The following is an 18041-nucleotide window of genomic DNA, read 5'->3' as shown; positions in this document are numbered from 1 at the left end:
GACGTAAACCATGACTCAGCGAGTGGAGCGTGTGTGTTTACGTGTGTGGTTGTGTGAGTGAGTGAGTGTGTGTGTGGGTGTGTGTCCCTACTTGTCTACGTGGATGCCCAGTGGATTGCTTGGTCGTAGGGAGAGGGGGGAGATGCCTTTGTTGCGGTCAGTCCTCATGTCGTAGTAGTTCATCTCATCCACCCACACAGCCGACGGGTCCAGGATACCTACAGCACAGGCAATTAGGACACATCACTGGGGTCCAACACAACCCAGATGCACACACACTCACAATACCTGACACAGCCACGAAGAACAACACAGGGACGTTGAATATTCTGGTTTCCATAGCGACCAGCTGCTTGGACAAACTAAGTAAGATGGTAGAAGAAGAGTCCTCCTGATGATTAACAGAGAGGTAGAAGTGAGTCTGTACCGAAGCAGACTCTTACCAATCTTGTCAGCCTTGAGGAGTTTGAAGGACACGGTGGAGGTGCCATGGCCGCCAGACTTGGTGGTGACAATGATCTCTCCTTTATCGTCTTTGGCAGGGCCCACACGACACACAATCTTACTGGCAGACATCCACTCTGCCGTCAGCAGACAGTTGTGACCACAGATGGACAGACCTGAGAGAGAGAGAGAGAGAATATGAGTGAAGCCACTCAATTATACTGACACAGTGACAGGCCAAACAAACAAGTAATAACAGAGACAGATGGTGACACTCAGACAAGACAAGAGGCGCACAGACAGCAGTCACTGGTGTTAGTATAGGGCAGTTTAGTAAACCTGTGACTGGGGGTCAAAGTTCAGGCCAGGGTCACAGTCCTGTGGGTGGCCCCCCCCGAGACCTCTGCGTTGTTCCACTCCACTCAGAGCCCTGACACCCACCTCTCACACTACTCTATCATCCTGTCCACAGGGAGAGTGCCATCACTTCACTTAAGTGGCCCATTACTGATCTACGTACTCTCTATTTACCCCTTCTCCTTATCTCTCCATCTGACGCTCCTCACAGTCCATCTGAGCACTGGAATGAGGAGAGAAGGAGAGAGAAACCGAGGAAACTCAGAGAACACCATGTGTGAGTAATCAAACATCATAAAAGCCTAAGAGAGATGATCAACAAATAACCCATAAAACTGTGAATAGTACGCTCATTAAGGCACATTTCCTGCCTCTGTTCTGCACTGGCCACTTGGTTTGAATACATAAATATGCACTCACACATTTGTGCATATCTAATTGGCTAATGTGAGGCCCTAGGGGACATCAGTGGTCAGAAATAGACCCTAATCATTGGCCTGGGCACGGTCAATATTTGCTTTTCTCCCTCTCTCCTCTCCACTTTTCCAGCTGGGATCTTCCACAAGTCCTCTCTGAACACCAAACTCAAAGGCCAAGGGGGGGCTGGACCTTTCTTGGTTCTTAAGTACCCTTCTCCGTTGACCCATCCTGACTATGTGGGTTGCTTGGAGCCTTAAGCTGCTTTATACCTGTGTAGTAACAATATAATTACTCTAGTAACAACATTTTATTAATATCTTTACAATATGATTAGGAAATTCCTTTGTAATTAGATATTATGGTGCTGAGCAGTTTTATAATTACAGGAACATTAACTGATGTTACGAAGCAACTAGTAATGTCTAGTGGGACCTAATGTTAAGTGTACAGGTATAACAGCAACTTAAAGTAAATAGTGAAATAAATTGCTACGTTGTCAACAATTACTATAATAATAATAATAATAATAACAATAATAATAATAATAGTCCACTGGCAATTCAATTAAAAATAAATCTAAAATGCTTTCATGCTTTTTAAAATGTTTTTATGTCTGCATTACATTAATTATGTATCCACAGTTGCCTTCAAACCAATGGTCATTGCTCTATTGAGAAACAGTGAGTGAAACAAAATGTGGTCAGTCTATTGAGATTTAGAAATAAATGCAACAAGAATTGTGGTAATACAATCTATTTTCATGTAAGAGAGGGTGTTCTGTAAAATGTGCCCATGGTTTTGCTTTATAATAAAATGTCTTGAAAAGGTTTTGTTTACAAAATACATTTCCATCTTCATTTTAGAAAACAAATCTACCTACTGAACCATTCTATCCTGAAGACATCAGTTAACAAATGTAGGTATGGGTACCAATATATGCCATTTTTCTTTTCTTTAATATTCCAGATATAGGCTTTTTGCATGTGGATGTCCAATGCAGCTATCAACTTAGTTCTCATAATTATCTTCTAACAGGTACTATTCATCTCAGTGTCAAAATAACACTGCAACAAAGGTTTTAAAATAACCTAGTTATTTAAGATTAAATTGACAAATGGCAATGAAATACAGAAAAACATTTGTATCAACATTGAAATGACATTTGACAAATGACATCAACATTTGGAATGTTATTTTGTACATTATTTCAATCAGGTTCAAAGTATTAGGTTTTTTATTCACACTCAATTTAAATGTTTTATCTTGGGGCGATTTGTAATGAATTAGCTTATATCCCGTTGCATTACAACAGGAAACATTACTACCAAATAAATACAATAAACTAGTTTAGTGTAAAATGAAGGGCTAAAAGTAACCCAATAAAACAATCTGATTTAGTTACATAAAATGTCCCTTTCCTGTTATTTATTATTTCCCCACAAATAAAACCAAAATCAAACATGATAACGTAAGCAAAACAATGACCAACTGACTGCCGAAGAGTATTGCGGTAGAGTGAAGGCTGGTCAGGCTGTGGGTCATTAATAAATTAATAACAGTCACAGGTCATGACTGCAGTTACACCCTACCTCACAGCCTCGGAAACACTTCAAAGCAGGATTACACACACAGAAGCTCAAACAAGCAAAATCAACACACAAAAACGAATACGGGCAGTAGCAGGAAAAATCCTCACAAACAAACATATTCTATGAATAAAGAAATATCCAATGTATTTAAGACAAATTCATATCACTTACTTTTGAAGTGTAAGAAATATGTGTTTTGTGTGTGTGTGTGTGTCATACCAATGAGGTCGACAGGACCAGTGCCCAGGTTCTCCCCACGGATGGTGACCTTGGTCCAGGACGTGCCCTCGTTGGGGGAGATGCCTGTGACCAGGGGGGGCTGCCGGGCGCGAGACATGATAGCCACACGTGTGCAAGAACACGGGGAGAGTCAGCAACCTGTGAACACAGCAAAGAAGGGGGGAGGGAGAAGAGGACAAAACAGAGACATTAACATAGAAACCAAGACAGGGAAACACAGCTGTGAAAATGTTTCAATGGTGCAAGGATTCTCTTCTACAGCCACACAAATCAATAAGCACCATTTGTTCTATTAGGCTGTAACAGTAGGTGATAACGGAAGCATAGCCATACAGCAGAGTACTGTCTCCACTCTACTTGAAAGACTAAGGGGGAATCAGAGGCTGAGATAAAGGTAGAGGTAAACTTGTGAAACACACGTCAAGTTGTTGCAAAGAGTAGCCCCACAATTCCACTAGCTCCGACCGAGCCTCAAACTTGCGACCTCTGGCTTGCCAACACACGTGACCATCTCCTCAAACACCCAATGTAAACCAGCTACGCTATCGAAAAGCTAGCAATGCGAGTCTACCATCTCAACTTGGTTACACTTGCTTTTTGGTTTTTGTACCAACATAAGAGAACAATCAAAGAAACAGTCAAATAGAGTAGGCCTAGGTGGTGAGAGTTAAGAGTTGGAGAAATAAGGGGATGGAGACGGAAATCCACATACAAGACATGAGGGCACTGGTGGGAGCTAAGTCTGGGGCAGGGACTGGACTAAGAGAGAGGGGAGGATAGCAGGAATGTAAACCTCAGAGAGAAGAATAAATAAACCTGGGCTCCCCCATCCATTGCACATAGCAATGTGTATGTGAGAGACTGTATGGTACCTAAAGGTTAGAGTGTGTGTGTGTCTGAGAGAGAGAAATAGAGAGAAAGAAATAATAGTAAACTCTATGTTTGACAGTCAATCTTCCGTGTGAATGAAAATTAATGAAATTCGCCAAAAGACGTGTCGACAGAAATAAAGTAGGCTATGTTACCGATAAAGCTTTCGGGAAACTCACACCAGTACAGTAGATCTGAGGTAAATTAATGTGAATTAGTCTTTTTAGAGCCTCCAGGAGGAAGGAGGGATGTAAGCAGACATGTTTCACCAACACAGATGTTTGCTAATAAATCGCTGCCAGGTCTTGTTGAGGTTGAACAATCTTGCCTCTTTGTAACAGAGTGAAAATGCCTTCCGCTTTCTTTCAGAAAGCCAAAACATGTTCTTTACAAACAGGGCAGGAGTTCACACGGAACAGACTAGCAATAAGGGCACTCGGGGTGACACAGCAAATCAACCGCCATCTCAGAACAGGGGGGTTCTGTGTCTGTGTACGCACGCACGCACGCACCTAATTTACAGGACGTAGCCTAGCCTAAATTCCCATGCATGCACTCATAGAAAAGAAAGCTCACTCTTCACACATACGGAGCATGTGGCACACTGACAAAAAGAGACATGTAACCAGTAGTTGGTACGCACATGGAATGGTAGAATAGCGAATCCACCACGCGTCAGCTCAACACACCATGACATCCCAGAGAGACGGGGCGATAACTCAAAGGGGATACAACTCATGCAGCCTACGCTGCCCGATGCTTGTCAAAGGAAATAGAGGGGCAGGGGATCTGACATAGAGAAGATAAGAGGTTAACAGGCCTTAAACAAGCGCTTTGTCTGTCATTCATCAATCCCATATGTTTAGAGAGAGTGTGTGTGTGTGTGTGTGTGTGTGTGTGTGTGTGTGTGTGTGTGTGTGTGTGTGTGTGTGTGTTTCTGTGTGAGTGGGTTAGGGTTGGGGGGGGGGGCCGTCTTCTTTAGCAAAAAATCTCTGAAACCGTTATGTTTCTATCCCTCTTGGAAATACACGTGCATACACACACATACATACATACACACATACATACACACACACACTGGGCAGAATGAAAGATCAGGGAGGTTGCGTGCGAGGGGCCCTAGCTGGCGTTGTGTGGTCTGTGTGTATGTGAGAGTGTGTGTGGAAGGATCTGTTGAGAAGTCTGGGCAGTGTGTGTGTGTGTGTGTGTGTGTGTGTGTGTGTGTGTGTGTGTGTGTGTGTGTGTGTGGTCTGGGTGTGTGGTCTCTGGCGCGGGCCTGGGGAGAGCCTGCTGACGGCTGGGATGAGAAAAGAGCCGCTATGTTTACTTTACTCTGGGGGCCATGCATGGACACGGGAACACTGCCCAGACCCCTCTCTAACACACACCCACACCCCAAGCAAAGAGGGAGACTCTTGCATGAGCCTCACATTACACACCATTGGACCAACCCTGTCAGTGGCAATCAAAATTAAGATGTAAAATGAGAGTTAATTCATTATATTAGGCTGACAAGCTCCTGTACCTACAATACAGTATATGGTAGGAGAACATAGGGCCTGGTTCTCCCGACTACAGACAGAGAAAGCCAAAATCAAAATGAGTAGAAATTACTATTCAAGTTTCTGATGGGTTTTAATTTATTGTCATGGGTTCTGACAGAAAAAAAACTGCAATTAATCAGGAAGGCTGTGTTTCCATGCAGGTGGTTCAGTGTATTTGTTTACTTTACAACAATCCTCTAGGGGGCATCAGATGACCCCAGTACAACTAAACCCAGCCAACACAGGAATCACCAGACCCTATTCATTTAGGACTAATAAAAGGTCCAGGCCCGATCTCTGTATTGCTATCTCTCTCCAATTCTCTCGCTCACTCTCTCATCCAGTTCCCTCTGTTCACTCTAGTAGAGTGTCATTATCTTAGAGGACGTCCTGGGAAGCATTGGCCACCGTCTCCACACCCTCTCTCTCCTGATCCTGATGCTGCTGGGCTCCAGAGCACCCCTTTTCTCTCAGTGCTTATGGTCTAATTGGGCTAAAATGGCACGTTTGTTTTACTTGGAGGGTATCTGCTAAGCAAAGCGTCCTGCCCCTCCTCTATTTGGTAGCTCTGTCACCCTATAGACGTTCTGGTGAGGAGCAGGGCCAACAAGCCATTTGGGAATGAGCTGGAGGAATGGTTGTTTTCATAAGAGTACATTTATTTATTTCAGATCAGATGAAAACCATTGGACGTTTACATACCACAGCCCACTTAAAACAATGCCCCTCACCCTGTGCTAGCCTTCATACCAGGATGCTGCTTTGTTTTGCGGACAGGGGGATATCCCTGCCGGAGACAGACCCAGGCTTGAGTTTACAAGCAAGATCTGATTTCCCCAAATGAGAGACTGACATTGTCATACATCACAGTGGAGTAACTCTCACTCTTAATGAGCCTCCAAAGATGGTTTGTTCAAGCAGCAGAAACATGGTCCCCCTCCACCTGACCTGTGCTGGTCTGAATCCAGAGGCTCTTTCTCTGGCCCACATGTGGGAGTGATTGGCAGGTGAGGGGGAGGTTGGGGTATGTGTGTACGTGTGTGTGATGGTCTGGGGGGGGGCACAAAGAGACCTTTCAGACATCCATGTCTGCCCCCCACCACCCACATTTCCCCATCAGAGCAGCTACCTTACTAAGCCTCCGGTACCCCATGCTAACACTCTACTCAGCCCCCAACATTACACAAACACCAGATTCCATCAAAGATCCCCTCTGAATGCACAGAGCTGGCCAAACATCGCCCTGAAAGGATGGCCCCAGATCTAACAGGGCAGGGCTTCAACACACCATTTCTCACAGTCACACACCAAATCTAATGCACACGCCTTTAAACAGACCTTCAGTGGCAAGGGACAGGCTAACAAGACAGAGGAAGGACATATGAGGGAGCCAAGTCCAGCAAATAAACCAATAGCATGACCAATAGCAAAGCAGAAAATAAAAACCAATAATATAAACTCAAATTTAATCATAGGCATATAGACCTAGTTGTCATTTCAGTTAAGTGCTACAGTAGGTTACATGTTTTTGGGCAGTCTTTGAATCCATTGCCCACTCAGTCCTTCCACAATGAGTCAGCATTTCCTCTGTCACCAGCCAATCTCAACACTGGGCCGTAGTAGCATCCAGGACAGAACGATCAGGCGTCTGGGTTTGGCTCTCCTTCCCGACGTCTGGTCTCTAGTTTGTTATCCTTCTGGTGTCTGTTTGTCTGTTTGTTTGTCTCAAATTGCATTTTAGATCTAACTTAAGCAAAGGCACCAATTTCTCATTTTAAAATCCTGGAACAATAAACAGAAATATGAAATCTGGGGCTATGAATGCAGGCAGATGTTTGTAGAAGGTTTAAATCGTGGAGACAGGCAGCTACAGAATGAGATGCAAAATGGCGATGGGGGTTTAAACCTTCATAAAGCATGTCACAAGAACAGGAGCCCTGTTTTACATACAAAAACATCTCATCAGAAGCGTGAGAACTATCCTCACAGAAAATCACAGATTACAACAACATCAATTACCAAAACAATAGTACATCTAATTGCTAATAATTTCATACAATTTCACAATACATTTTTTAAAAAGTCCACTGATTTAGGCCTAGACTGAGAAGTTTGATTACTTGTGCTACTGTGTTATTCCCCCCAGGCCCCCAGCTCTCCTCTCTCAGGTTCCAGTGTGGTCCGTCCTGGTCTGTCTGACTGGGTCATGTAACGGGACTGTGAAAACCAGTGGCGCAGCAAGCCTGTCAGCAGGAGAGGGCTACCAGGTGGGGGAGAGTGGGGAGAGAGGAGAGGGGTGAGAGAGAAGTGCCACTCCAACAACATAACCCCCGCTATCCAACCCACCCAGGGCTCTATAGAGCAGCGCTGGTGAGAAAGTGCCACAAAAATATAACCCGCCGCATTCCACCAAAACAAACAAGCAGGGCCACCCAAATTTTCCAATTAGAGCCCCATGAGGGGGCAGGAAACAGCCCGGGTTCGCCAGGCCCCCTGTCCGGCTGAGGGGCGCTCTACAGCCAAGAGGAGGAGGGAGGAGGTGAAGGGGTGGGAGTCAGGGCCAATGGTCTGGATCCAACCAGTGTAGCTCAGCAACAGCTTAGCACTGATTTCCTGTTACTTCCTGGTTTGTATTGTACCTGTCCATCTCTCTCTCTCTCTCTCTCTCTCTCCTATCATTCAGAAATTATACCACTTTGTATGCATAGTCAAAAGTAATGGGACAGATTTATGTCCAAATGAAGCACTCATATTTAGTATTTGGTAGACAATCCTTTGCATGCAATAACTGCCTGAAGTCTGCAACCCAATGACCTCACCAGAGATTCAATTGGATTTAAATCTGAAGACCGACTTGGCCAGTCAAGACCTTCCCACTTTTTGGCACTGAAAATTACATTGTTGTATGATGTAGCACCATCCAATGAATTTGTTTCTGTACACTTCAGAGTACATTCTGCTGCTGCTGTTACAATCATCAATTAAGACAAGTTAGCAAGTTCTAGTGGCAGCTATACATGCCCAAGCCTAGCACCCCCTGCACCATGTTTCACAGATGAGGTGGTATACTGTAAATCTTGGGTTAGATCCTTTTTTCTCCAAACTTTCCTCTTGTAATCACTCCGGTACATGATAATATTAATGTTATCTGTCCACAAGACCTTTTTCCAGACCTGCAGGCTTTTTAGGTACTTTTTAGCAAACTGTAACCTGACCATCCTTTTTGAGGATAACCAGTTGTTTGCCCCTTGCAGTGAAGCGTCTCTAGTAGAGCTTTTTTCTTTTTAATGATGTTCCAAACTGTTGATTTTTCAGCCTAATAATGGCTTCCTTGACTTTCATTGACACCTCTTTGGTCCTCATGTTAACAGCCACCAATAGCAAATGCAAAGCCGAGAATCAATACTAGACATTGACAGCTCTCTTATGCCTGCACATACACCTGACTTACCAAAAACACCTGTCAAGTAAATTGTCCCATTACTGTTGAGTACCCTAAAAAAGGGGGACTACACATAAAAGCATTGTAATTTCTGAATGGTATAACCAATATACACAAATACCATCAAATAAAAGCTGAGAATCTCTACTTTAACCTCGTAGTAACAGTTTGATTTGAAATCCAAACTTTTGGAGTATAGAGCCAAAAGAAGAAAAAATGCTTCACTATCCCATTATTTATGCAGGGCACTGTAGGTCGAATACACACAGGAATATTAACGGGAATAGGCCTACTAAGTCAAGCCTCGTCTACCAAAAGCACAGAGGTCACAGAAGTGTAACTAATGGTGTTCATTTTACTGTTGTTGAATGACACAGTGTATTCATAGGTGAGATAACAGGAGAGGGCTTAAGTCTTATTAAGTGTGTGATACCTTAAGCTGCAGACCAGGGGGGAAAGCACTGCCTGTGCAGTCTCTTGACGGCTCCAGCTGAAATAGCACACACAGCAAAGGCTGCACTCTGACCTCCTTAGTGTAGCAACATAAGAGTTATGTTTCTTCACCAAAACAAAGACCCCTCTAAAACCCAACAAGTAAAGATGTTCTGATTGGCCAGCCAAAGACTATGATGCACTCCACCACTACTGTGCATTGTTTTAATGCTGGCGAAGCTTGACATTGTAAAGTTATGCAAAGTCTCCCATGAAACCAAACCAAGTCAAACAGTAGAAAATGTATCAAAGAAGACTATCTACTCTCTGGACATTAATTAACTAATATGGTGTAGACCTAACGCTCCAGGGTCTGACCAAATGTCAATCACAAGGATGGGGCCAATCAGGGAGAGCAGTGGGGCAGTGGCCGAAGCAGTGCGTCAGAGCAGTCAAATCACGTCAGTCCTTATCTGATGGGGCGTAATCATGCAGTAACTGCCCCAAATTAAAGACAAACAGTACAGTACAGGCTTGGCTAATAATGCAAAGATCCCACACTCTGATGCAGGCAAACATTTTCATAATGATAATTTCACATGCTTAACATTCTTCTATTGTAATCACCAAAAAGCAAATTCATACTGCCACAACAGGATGTAAAGAAACACAGACAGAGTCAGACTCAGTTAGACCACCTATTGTAAGGCTGTCTATACTGAAAATTGTGGACAGAAACACAAAAGACACACTATTTTGTATAAGGAAAAAAGGAAAAAAATGCTGCATACACTTTATCAGGGTATTGTCAATATTATGTTATTATGCAGCAATGTGAACACCCAAGAGCATGTGTAAACTAAACAAATTAGCGTCAGCAGAACACAGGTAACAGTAGCCTAAATCCCTAGTAATTAGGTCAGACAGCTACTGTTTTCATTGTTACCTGCAGAGCTCCAAGTTGTCATTGAAGCCAAAACTCAGGTTTAGTCATATAAAATATTAAGATTATTAATGTATGTATTTCACTCGATTGACATTGACAGTATGCAATCCACTCGGGAGATGCTCTCTGAAACGCTGGGGGCATTTCGAACTGGACATGATATCTGAATTGAGCAGAAACGTACCGAAATTGATGACAATGAATTTCTTATATTCCCATTTCTTATATGTAGCCAACATTAATTGAATGTCGATTACATTAATAAATGGCACATTCGACACGACAGCTGACCGCAATGTGACTGACAACACGTCAACATCAACAGTCAGAGACAGGCCCGTTCAAAGGGCGTTGTTGACAGCTCGGACCAATGCAATTCCAATGAATCACTTGACTTGTAGTTCGTTTCACAGTTATTTTTTAATGTAATAAATCACCAAATTGCTGGTTCTGAATATGTGTTTATTATTAAGATTCGTCTTTTGATTTGCTTGCTGCGCAAATCACAGCCGTTTATGCTTGTCAACCTAAGCTAACCGCTTATACGCTAGAGTTTTCTGCAGTAAGTGTAATGATAACATGAATTAACAGGTAAATGTACACTTTTCAAATTATTTGGGATATTTTGAATGGTTTAATTTCAAAACGTTTAACCACGCTACAATGATGCTGGAGTAACGGGCCACCCAGGCTATCAACAATACTAGGCTAGCTGGCAAGCTTGTAAACATTTGCAAACCGGTTTGCTCCGGACCTACATTTAGTGTTCACATTCTGAGCAATGGAACTAAACTAAGACTTGTCACGTCTGTCATCACGACACTTTCGCTGTGAAAACAAAGCTAGCTGGCTAGCCACGTACGGTACTAGCTAGCTAACAGGGTTTGCTAAAAGAAAATGTCTTCGTAACGCTAGCTCTCTGCAAAGTGAAGACCGAATAAGTAGCTTGCATGCTAAAATAAAGCGTTGTTAGCCATTCCCTTCCATGTCTGTGTCACTACATTTTATTTAAATATGAATTAAAAAACAAAGGGCAACTTACAGTTGACAGTTGTAGAAAGAGCTTTTCTGAAATCAACTTCCAGGTTAGCTACAACTTCCTGCTACACCCAGTCGGTGATGATGTCATGCTCTGGTCAGCCTCTGGAGCTGTGTGAAACTTCTGTTGCACTTGCTTTGGGCATGTTACAGTACTGAGCAATTTTCTGATTTAATTTCATGAAATTCTGACTCATAGTTGGCCTGTAGAAACTAAGATGTATACGTCATGACAGTTGCAAGCAAGTGATTATTGTGGTTCACACAATATAATTTATCCCATGATGAAAATTACAATTCCTGAACCCATTGACTGATAAAGATGCTTTGGATTTTGATCATACAATATACGGGTCAATAGAGCAATTTTCGAACATGAGAAAGCAATGATAGATTCAACTAAAATTATAAATGACAAAATATGTTTTACTGTTGCAGATTTTGAGAAGAAATATATTATATTATAGCAATATTATAGTTGTGCACTGCAAATGTGTTCCTGTCTCTTCTTTAAGCCATTGTTTCAATTAGGTAATTCTAAACTCTCAAAACAAAGATGACAGAAGCCAAACCTTGGGATGGTAACCTTTTCTCTTCCTAGGAAATGATGTGTGATATAAAACTCAAACTCATTGTGCTGCGTTATTCACACAGACCTGCCCACTAACTTACAGCACAGCAAACATCCTACCATTATGTAACACTTCCGGGGGGGGGGGGGGGGGGGGGTATTGACACATGTTCTGGATAGTTTTCTGATGGAAATAAAATCCCTCACTTTTTATATGAGGGTTATATTGGTTATATTGGTTGTGTCTGTGTTTAGTTGTGTTACTGTGGAAGTGTTGCTGGAGCTGGCTTGTTGAGGGGAAACAAGAAAACATAAACATAACAAATCTGAAATACAGTTCTCTCCATTTATCATATATTCTCTGTTGAAATGTCATGTGGAACAATACAACACAACAAACCAGCAAAAAGGGCTGGCTGAAGTGTTGGCAATACCCTAAGATCAAAGGAACATTCTAGGACTGCTAAATGCCAGCTGGGAGTTTTCTACTTTCTTTCTCTCTCTTTTCACGGTGCATCACTGTGGCATTTCCACTTGTTCTGGGAAAGGCGCAGCGTCATTAGATCTGCGACAGAGACCACCCAGGTACACTGGCGCGCTGATACCAACATATTTATCTCACCAAATTGTGCAAGGCAGAGTGTTTCTCCGATAAGGTCAGGCCCAACCCCCCTGGGGAACCCGTATTTTCCAATTAGGCAGGGTTAATCTGATAATTGAGGGATCAAACCATGATTTGGAGTGGTTGGCAACTACCCCATCGCATCACTGTGGCCCAGCACATTGCAGTGGATGCTTATACACTGCAGGGGCTATTTGTCTACATAAACATGGAACTTAGGGTAATGACTCTGGATGGTTTGGGCCTTCTTAGCCCCAAGGGTATGGCAGCCTTTGCCAAGAAGAAAGAATAACGGTGACATATCACGCATACCAACTGGTGCTCCTGAACGCGATGGGTTTCTTGGGTTGCTTTTTTTTCTCATGAGTTCATGTTCTAAAGGATTTGCACGCGAGGCATGGCAGCGGACAAGAATTGTGGGAGAAATGGGACGCCAGGTCCCAGCTGTCCATTTCACACGCCATTGGGTTTCATGACCACTTACCCACACTAGCCAGCTTCTGTTTTCACAGAGCTCACACAGGATGAGAACATTCTTGAACACATGCATGGAACATTCGACTGTATGTTGACATGCAGCTTGGAACATTTCACTACACAGTGAGCCAAGAGAACCATGGAGGAACTATGGGAGACTCTTTGAGCTGAATACATGAGCTAAGAGGACCTCAGAATGCAATACAACTCAATGAAGAGAACCATGTGAGACATTCTATCTAAAACACACTGTGCAAAGAGAACTATGCTGAACACCCCTGTGCTGGGTACAATGATATCCTATTCTGACCACTGCCACAGGAGCCCACCACAGAGACACTAGAGGTGGTAGGTGTTTTCTAGGTGTGCACCAGAGGGAGAGTGATGTGTCCCCCCCCCCCCCCCCCCCCCCCCCCCCACCTCCCTCCATCCCTCCCCTCATGACACAAGCTGCGTTGGCATCGTAGCTCATCCCAAAACCCTATTGTTCATTGTTTGTCTTCTCCAGTTTTTTCCCATGGGCCCCTGGCCAGCGAGAGGAAGAGGTCACTGTAAATATTGCACTCAAATCCCCCCCCTCCCTTCTTTCCCCATTCCCTGGCCTGCCCTATCCCCCTCTCACAGGGATCCTAAAGAGGGAACAGACGACCAGTGGGTGAGCACTTCCTTCCTGTAGGGGTGGGGGTGGGGGGGGGGGGCAGATTTTCACTGTAGTCCAGATCCAACGGCCCACATCAAACAAGGGTGAATCGATCAATGTCAAAGAGCACTGTGGTGACATTGTACCGTTCTCATTACCATAGCCTAGGCTTGGGCTGTACGTGTGGCTGGCATTACAGATAGTACAACACCTAAACATTGGCTAAAGGTGTTCAAATACTGTGTCATCAAACAATGTTACCACAAGCAAGAGCATAGCATAGCTTATGACACCGTGCCTGCCGTGTTGGTGTGCAATGAAATGTGATACACAAGAACATTCAGGTTAATGAGAAGGTCATTGATAGGTTCTTACTCACTGTAACTATGCAATGTGCTATACAGTAATTACAGTAAAAAAAAGTATGTCCAATCCCTACTTGCAACATGTAAAACATACAAAGCTGTGTATTCCAAGGGAAATGAAGAGGGTCTTAGAAACTCATGACCCATATGTGGCTAATCACTAGCCTGTAGCAGTGCTGTTAATATAAGACGGAGAGATTTAAATAAACCCCTGATATCCGGGTTTGTTTACCTTTGAGTGGCGCTCCACCCCCTCACTGCTCCCTTTCCAGGAGGATTCCAGTTCCCTGGGCTCAGAGTTTGGGCTCAGGAAATCCAGGCCTCTGCCAGGCTTAGCTTGGAAAAGCACTGGGATATACACAATGGGGAAAGGAGAGCCAGGAGGAACAGAGACCCTTTCAGTCTGCCTGCCTGCTGACACTACTGCTTACACTGGGGGGAGATCACATGAAAGATGGGTAATGGGGCGGGGGGGGGGGGGGGTGTACGTAGATGGCTAACCAAAGAATGAGCAAAGGACATAATGGGTATGACGTACCCATGTGACAGATCTTCTATCCATAGTGCATTCTCAGGCCTGTGATGCTGAAATATCACATAATTTGCAGATCCAGCTAGTCCTCAGACCACACAGGATGGTGTCTCTGCTGTCAAATGAATTAAATGCTCTTGGCTCATTCTAATATTGTAACTCACACATCATTTAGCAAGCGTTGGGTCGAAGAGCAATAAGACAGGATTATAGCAATTTTGGGGGGGGCTATGGTTTGACAGAAGGATGGAGGGAACGAAAGGAGGGGTGAAATGAGGGGTTGTGAGAAAGGGGCTAACAGAGAGGGGGGCACTTTCTTGGTGATATACCAACTTTAAATACACAGGTTAGCATAACAAGTCCTCCCATCACTGTCCTCCCCCTGTCCTCCCATCACACTCATTCTCTTAACCTCCACAACCTGGACAACAGGCTACTGTGTGTCTCCTGGAGGAGAGGGCTGGATTCTGGATCGGAGAGATAACACTGTAGAGAAGAACTGTCTGGAAAACCTGCAACTCCTGAGCCTCTTCCACTCTCCATACATACATGTAAATGAGTCAATACAGATTAAAAACAATAGGACAGATGCATTTCTCCATAGAGACCATTTCTAAATATGATTGCCTTTTGCAGTGTTGGTTCATTAGCCTGTAGCACCCTAATAGGTTGTGACAGCTTAGAGTGTGTGAATTTCTGTTTGTATTGATGAACAGGTGGAGCTTGTTATAGAGACAGGTTTTGGTTACTGGGTGGGTTGATGCCAAAATGAAGACTGGACTGCAATCAGAAGTACACAACACAGCCGTGGACTCATGGTTACTAAGGTGAAATGTCTATGAGATACTGTGGTCTGATGGGGGACGGGAGGGGACAGATTATGGGGGCAAAAGTCATGATTACACATGAAAACACATGATTTACACTATTCTCATTTGAATCAACCACTGCTTTGTGCTGTCATTTAATTTGAAGGCAACCAACAAGTGCGAGACAGATATCAATCAATAACCAAAGAGAGTGGGGGATTGAAGGGAAAGAAAGACAGATGTGATACTGTAAAACAGTTATGAAAAGAGGAGGGTACACTGAATGTAATAGCAAGAATTAGAGGGTAGGTCCCCAAAAAAGAAAGGAGGGTAGATTTGATGGAAAGCGCTAGGGAGACATGTTGAGAAAGTGAGAGAATGACTGGACTGTGTGAAAGGAAGAGATAGTCTCAAATCTCATGAGTCCTCTAATACCACTCTGGGGTTTCTATCCAGTGGATTATTAGCCTATAGAGGTTTAACATAGAGACACAGCAAGACCCAAACTGACCTCAGTGGCTGTTAACTAGATTTACATCTACATCAACTGGAATTAAACATATATCCCTTTATATATCAAATAACGGGAGCAGTTAGGGTGCGTGTGAAGAGGCAAAGAGGCTGACCTAGATGTGGTCCTCTCATGAAAACATTGATACAGTACAATTTGATACAATGATTGCTAAAGGCACTCTCCATTTAAAGTAGGGATTCTGGAGCCCTAGGTCCATATCTACTGGTTGAGAGTCTGTAACTAAGGCTGAGGCTTCTTGATGCTGCCCAGTAGGGGGCGTCCAAGGACATAATTTATAAACCTCCCACAGACAGTGATATGCCACAGTGGATACTCTAGGAGAAAGAGGGAGAGATAAAGAGGAGGAGGGGGTAAATGGAGGGGTAGAGAAAGTCTGAGAAATAGGAAACTATAAAGAGAGAAGTAGATGTAGGGGAGGATGAGATCCTTTGACCAGTGTACCAGTGTATGGTAAGCTATCTGCCTGGCCAAGAGTAGACAGTCCCAGTGCTATCTCTCTCTCCTTCCTTGTCCACATTGGCACAAAAATGGAACACAATGTCATTTCATTCAAAACCAGTGTTTTCCATGTGTGACAAAACATAAGTTACATATCATGTGAACTAGTCTGGTACATTGTGTTTAAGAATCAGGTTTGAAGTACAGTATGCACGCATGTGGTTGGTTGTGTGTAAGCATTGTAAGAAATTTGGGGAGTGAGGAGAATGCAACATGGTTCCATACACGTCTTGGGTAGTAGGCCCACTTGTTTGCATTGAAAACACTGAGGACACAGAGAGGAAACTAAACACAGGCTGGTCTTTGAAGTTGAGAGCAGGGTAATGCTATTGTGAGGGAGTTGGTCAATAAACACAAGCATCTGGGGGGGGTGTACGACTAAACCACTTTCTCCATGAGAAGGTGTGTGTGTGTGTGTGTGTGTGTGTGTGTGTGTGTGTGCGTGTGGGGGGGGTTCTCTATGTGTGATTGTCAGTATGTGTACCCGTGTGCTCTGAAAGGACAGAGACAGGGCTAACAAGGAGGGGGCAATGGACGATATCTCATCTTAAGGAGATGATGTAGTGTGACATACAGGAAGGTAACGATGGTGTGTATGTATGAGTGGCGGATCCACAGGAGGGTGGGGGGGGTTGGGATGTGAGGGGATGTATCAGGTTGCATACGTTGTAATGGTGTGTAGTGCAAATTGAGGTCAGTTTCAGCAAGAAGGCTTAAGCTTTGATCCTTCAACTCGGCTGGATGAAAGACATCCTGCTTCCCTTGCCTGTATGGTATGAGAGAGAGAGAGAGAGAGAGAGAGAGAGAGAGAGAGAGAGAGAGAGAGAGAGAGAGAGAGAGAGAGAGAGAGTATGAGAGAGAGAGAGGAAGAAAGAGAGAAAGAGAGAGAGAGGAAGAAAGAGAGAAAGAGAGAGAGAGAGATAAAGAGAGAGAGACAGAGAGAAAAAGAGAGAGAGAGAGAGGCGGGGGGGGAGAGAGAGAGAGATAGAGAGAGAGAGAGAGAGAGTATGAGAGAGAGACAGAGACAAAAAGAAAGAGAGAGAGAGAGAGAGAGAGAGAGAGGCGGGGGGGAGAGAGAGAGAGAGAGAAAGAGGGAAAGGTAGGAGAGATGGTGTTTTTTGGTCAAATGTTGTTACACAGTATCAAACTTTTGTAATAAATGGTATCAAACCTTCAAGATAATCTTGACGTTTCATCTGTCACTCCTCTTCTCTGCCAAACTCTGATCCCATCTTCGCCCACGCGTTTGTGTAAATCAGCCGTTTTTTTCCTGCTAATATAAATCCTGATGGGCTCTATCAACGCTCTCTCTATCTATCCCTTTTTCTCTATCTCTTTATCCCTCCCTCCCCCTCGCTTTTATTTTCCTCTATGGTCCCAGTGTCTGACATTTGAGACTGACAATATCTGAACTTTGATCCTCCCACGACCTGTCAGGGTCCAAGTCCTGAAGCGTGTGTGTGTGTGTGTGTGTGTGTGTGTGTGTGTGTGTGTGTGTGTGTGTGTCCTGTCACAGAAGATTACAAAAGCATGCAATATGCTATCTGAGGGCTTTTGTTGTGTTTCAATCACTCATACAACAAAGTAAAACGTGAAAACAAGGTGAATTTGATCAATTTCCAACATCCTAAATTTAGATGATCAATTATCTTTGTGTAATATTATAAACT

The 18041-nt window shown here is 43.7% G+C and overlaps 1 protein-coding gene across 4 annotated transcripts in view; it reads right to left on the bottom strand.

Moving 5' to 3' along the window:
- Window positions 1–17558, bottom strand: part of exoc2 (exocyst complex component 2) — a 45279-nt gene extending 27721 nt beyond the window's left edge. For 2 of the 4 annotated variants that reach the window (XR_014554271.1, XM_083672065.1), the window contains exons 1-4: window positions 11327–11368; window positions 3030–3188; window positions 444–620; window positions 92–218 (exon numbers count right to left, since the gene is read on the bottom strand). Coding sequence is in view for 3 of the 4 variants with exons in the window: in XM_083672065.1 (XP_083528191.1) it covers window positions 92–218; window positions 444–620; window positions 3030–3147 (422 nt within the window). In the remaining variant the exon portion in view is untranslated. Of the gene's footprint in view, window positions 1–91; window positions 219–443; window positions 621–3029; window positions 3189–7584; window positions 7614–11326; window positions 11369–17542 lie in introns of those variants that run through there. The other 2 variants (XM_083672066.1, XM_083672067.1) reach the window with 2 other exon arrangements.
- Window positions 17559–18041: the final 483 nt, after the last annotated feature.

This window comes from Argentina silus (assembly GCF_951799395.1).
Source record: "Argentina silus genome assembly, chromosome: 6".
NCBI lineage: Eukaryota > Metazoa > Chordata > Actinopteri > Argentiniformes > Argentinidae > Argentina > Argentina silus.
The sequence above is the reverse complement of the archived record's forward strand: the minus strand, read 5'-3'. Positions and strand labels throughout refer to the sequence as shown.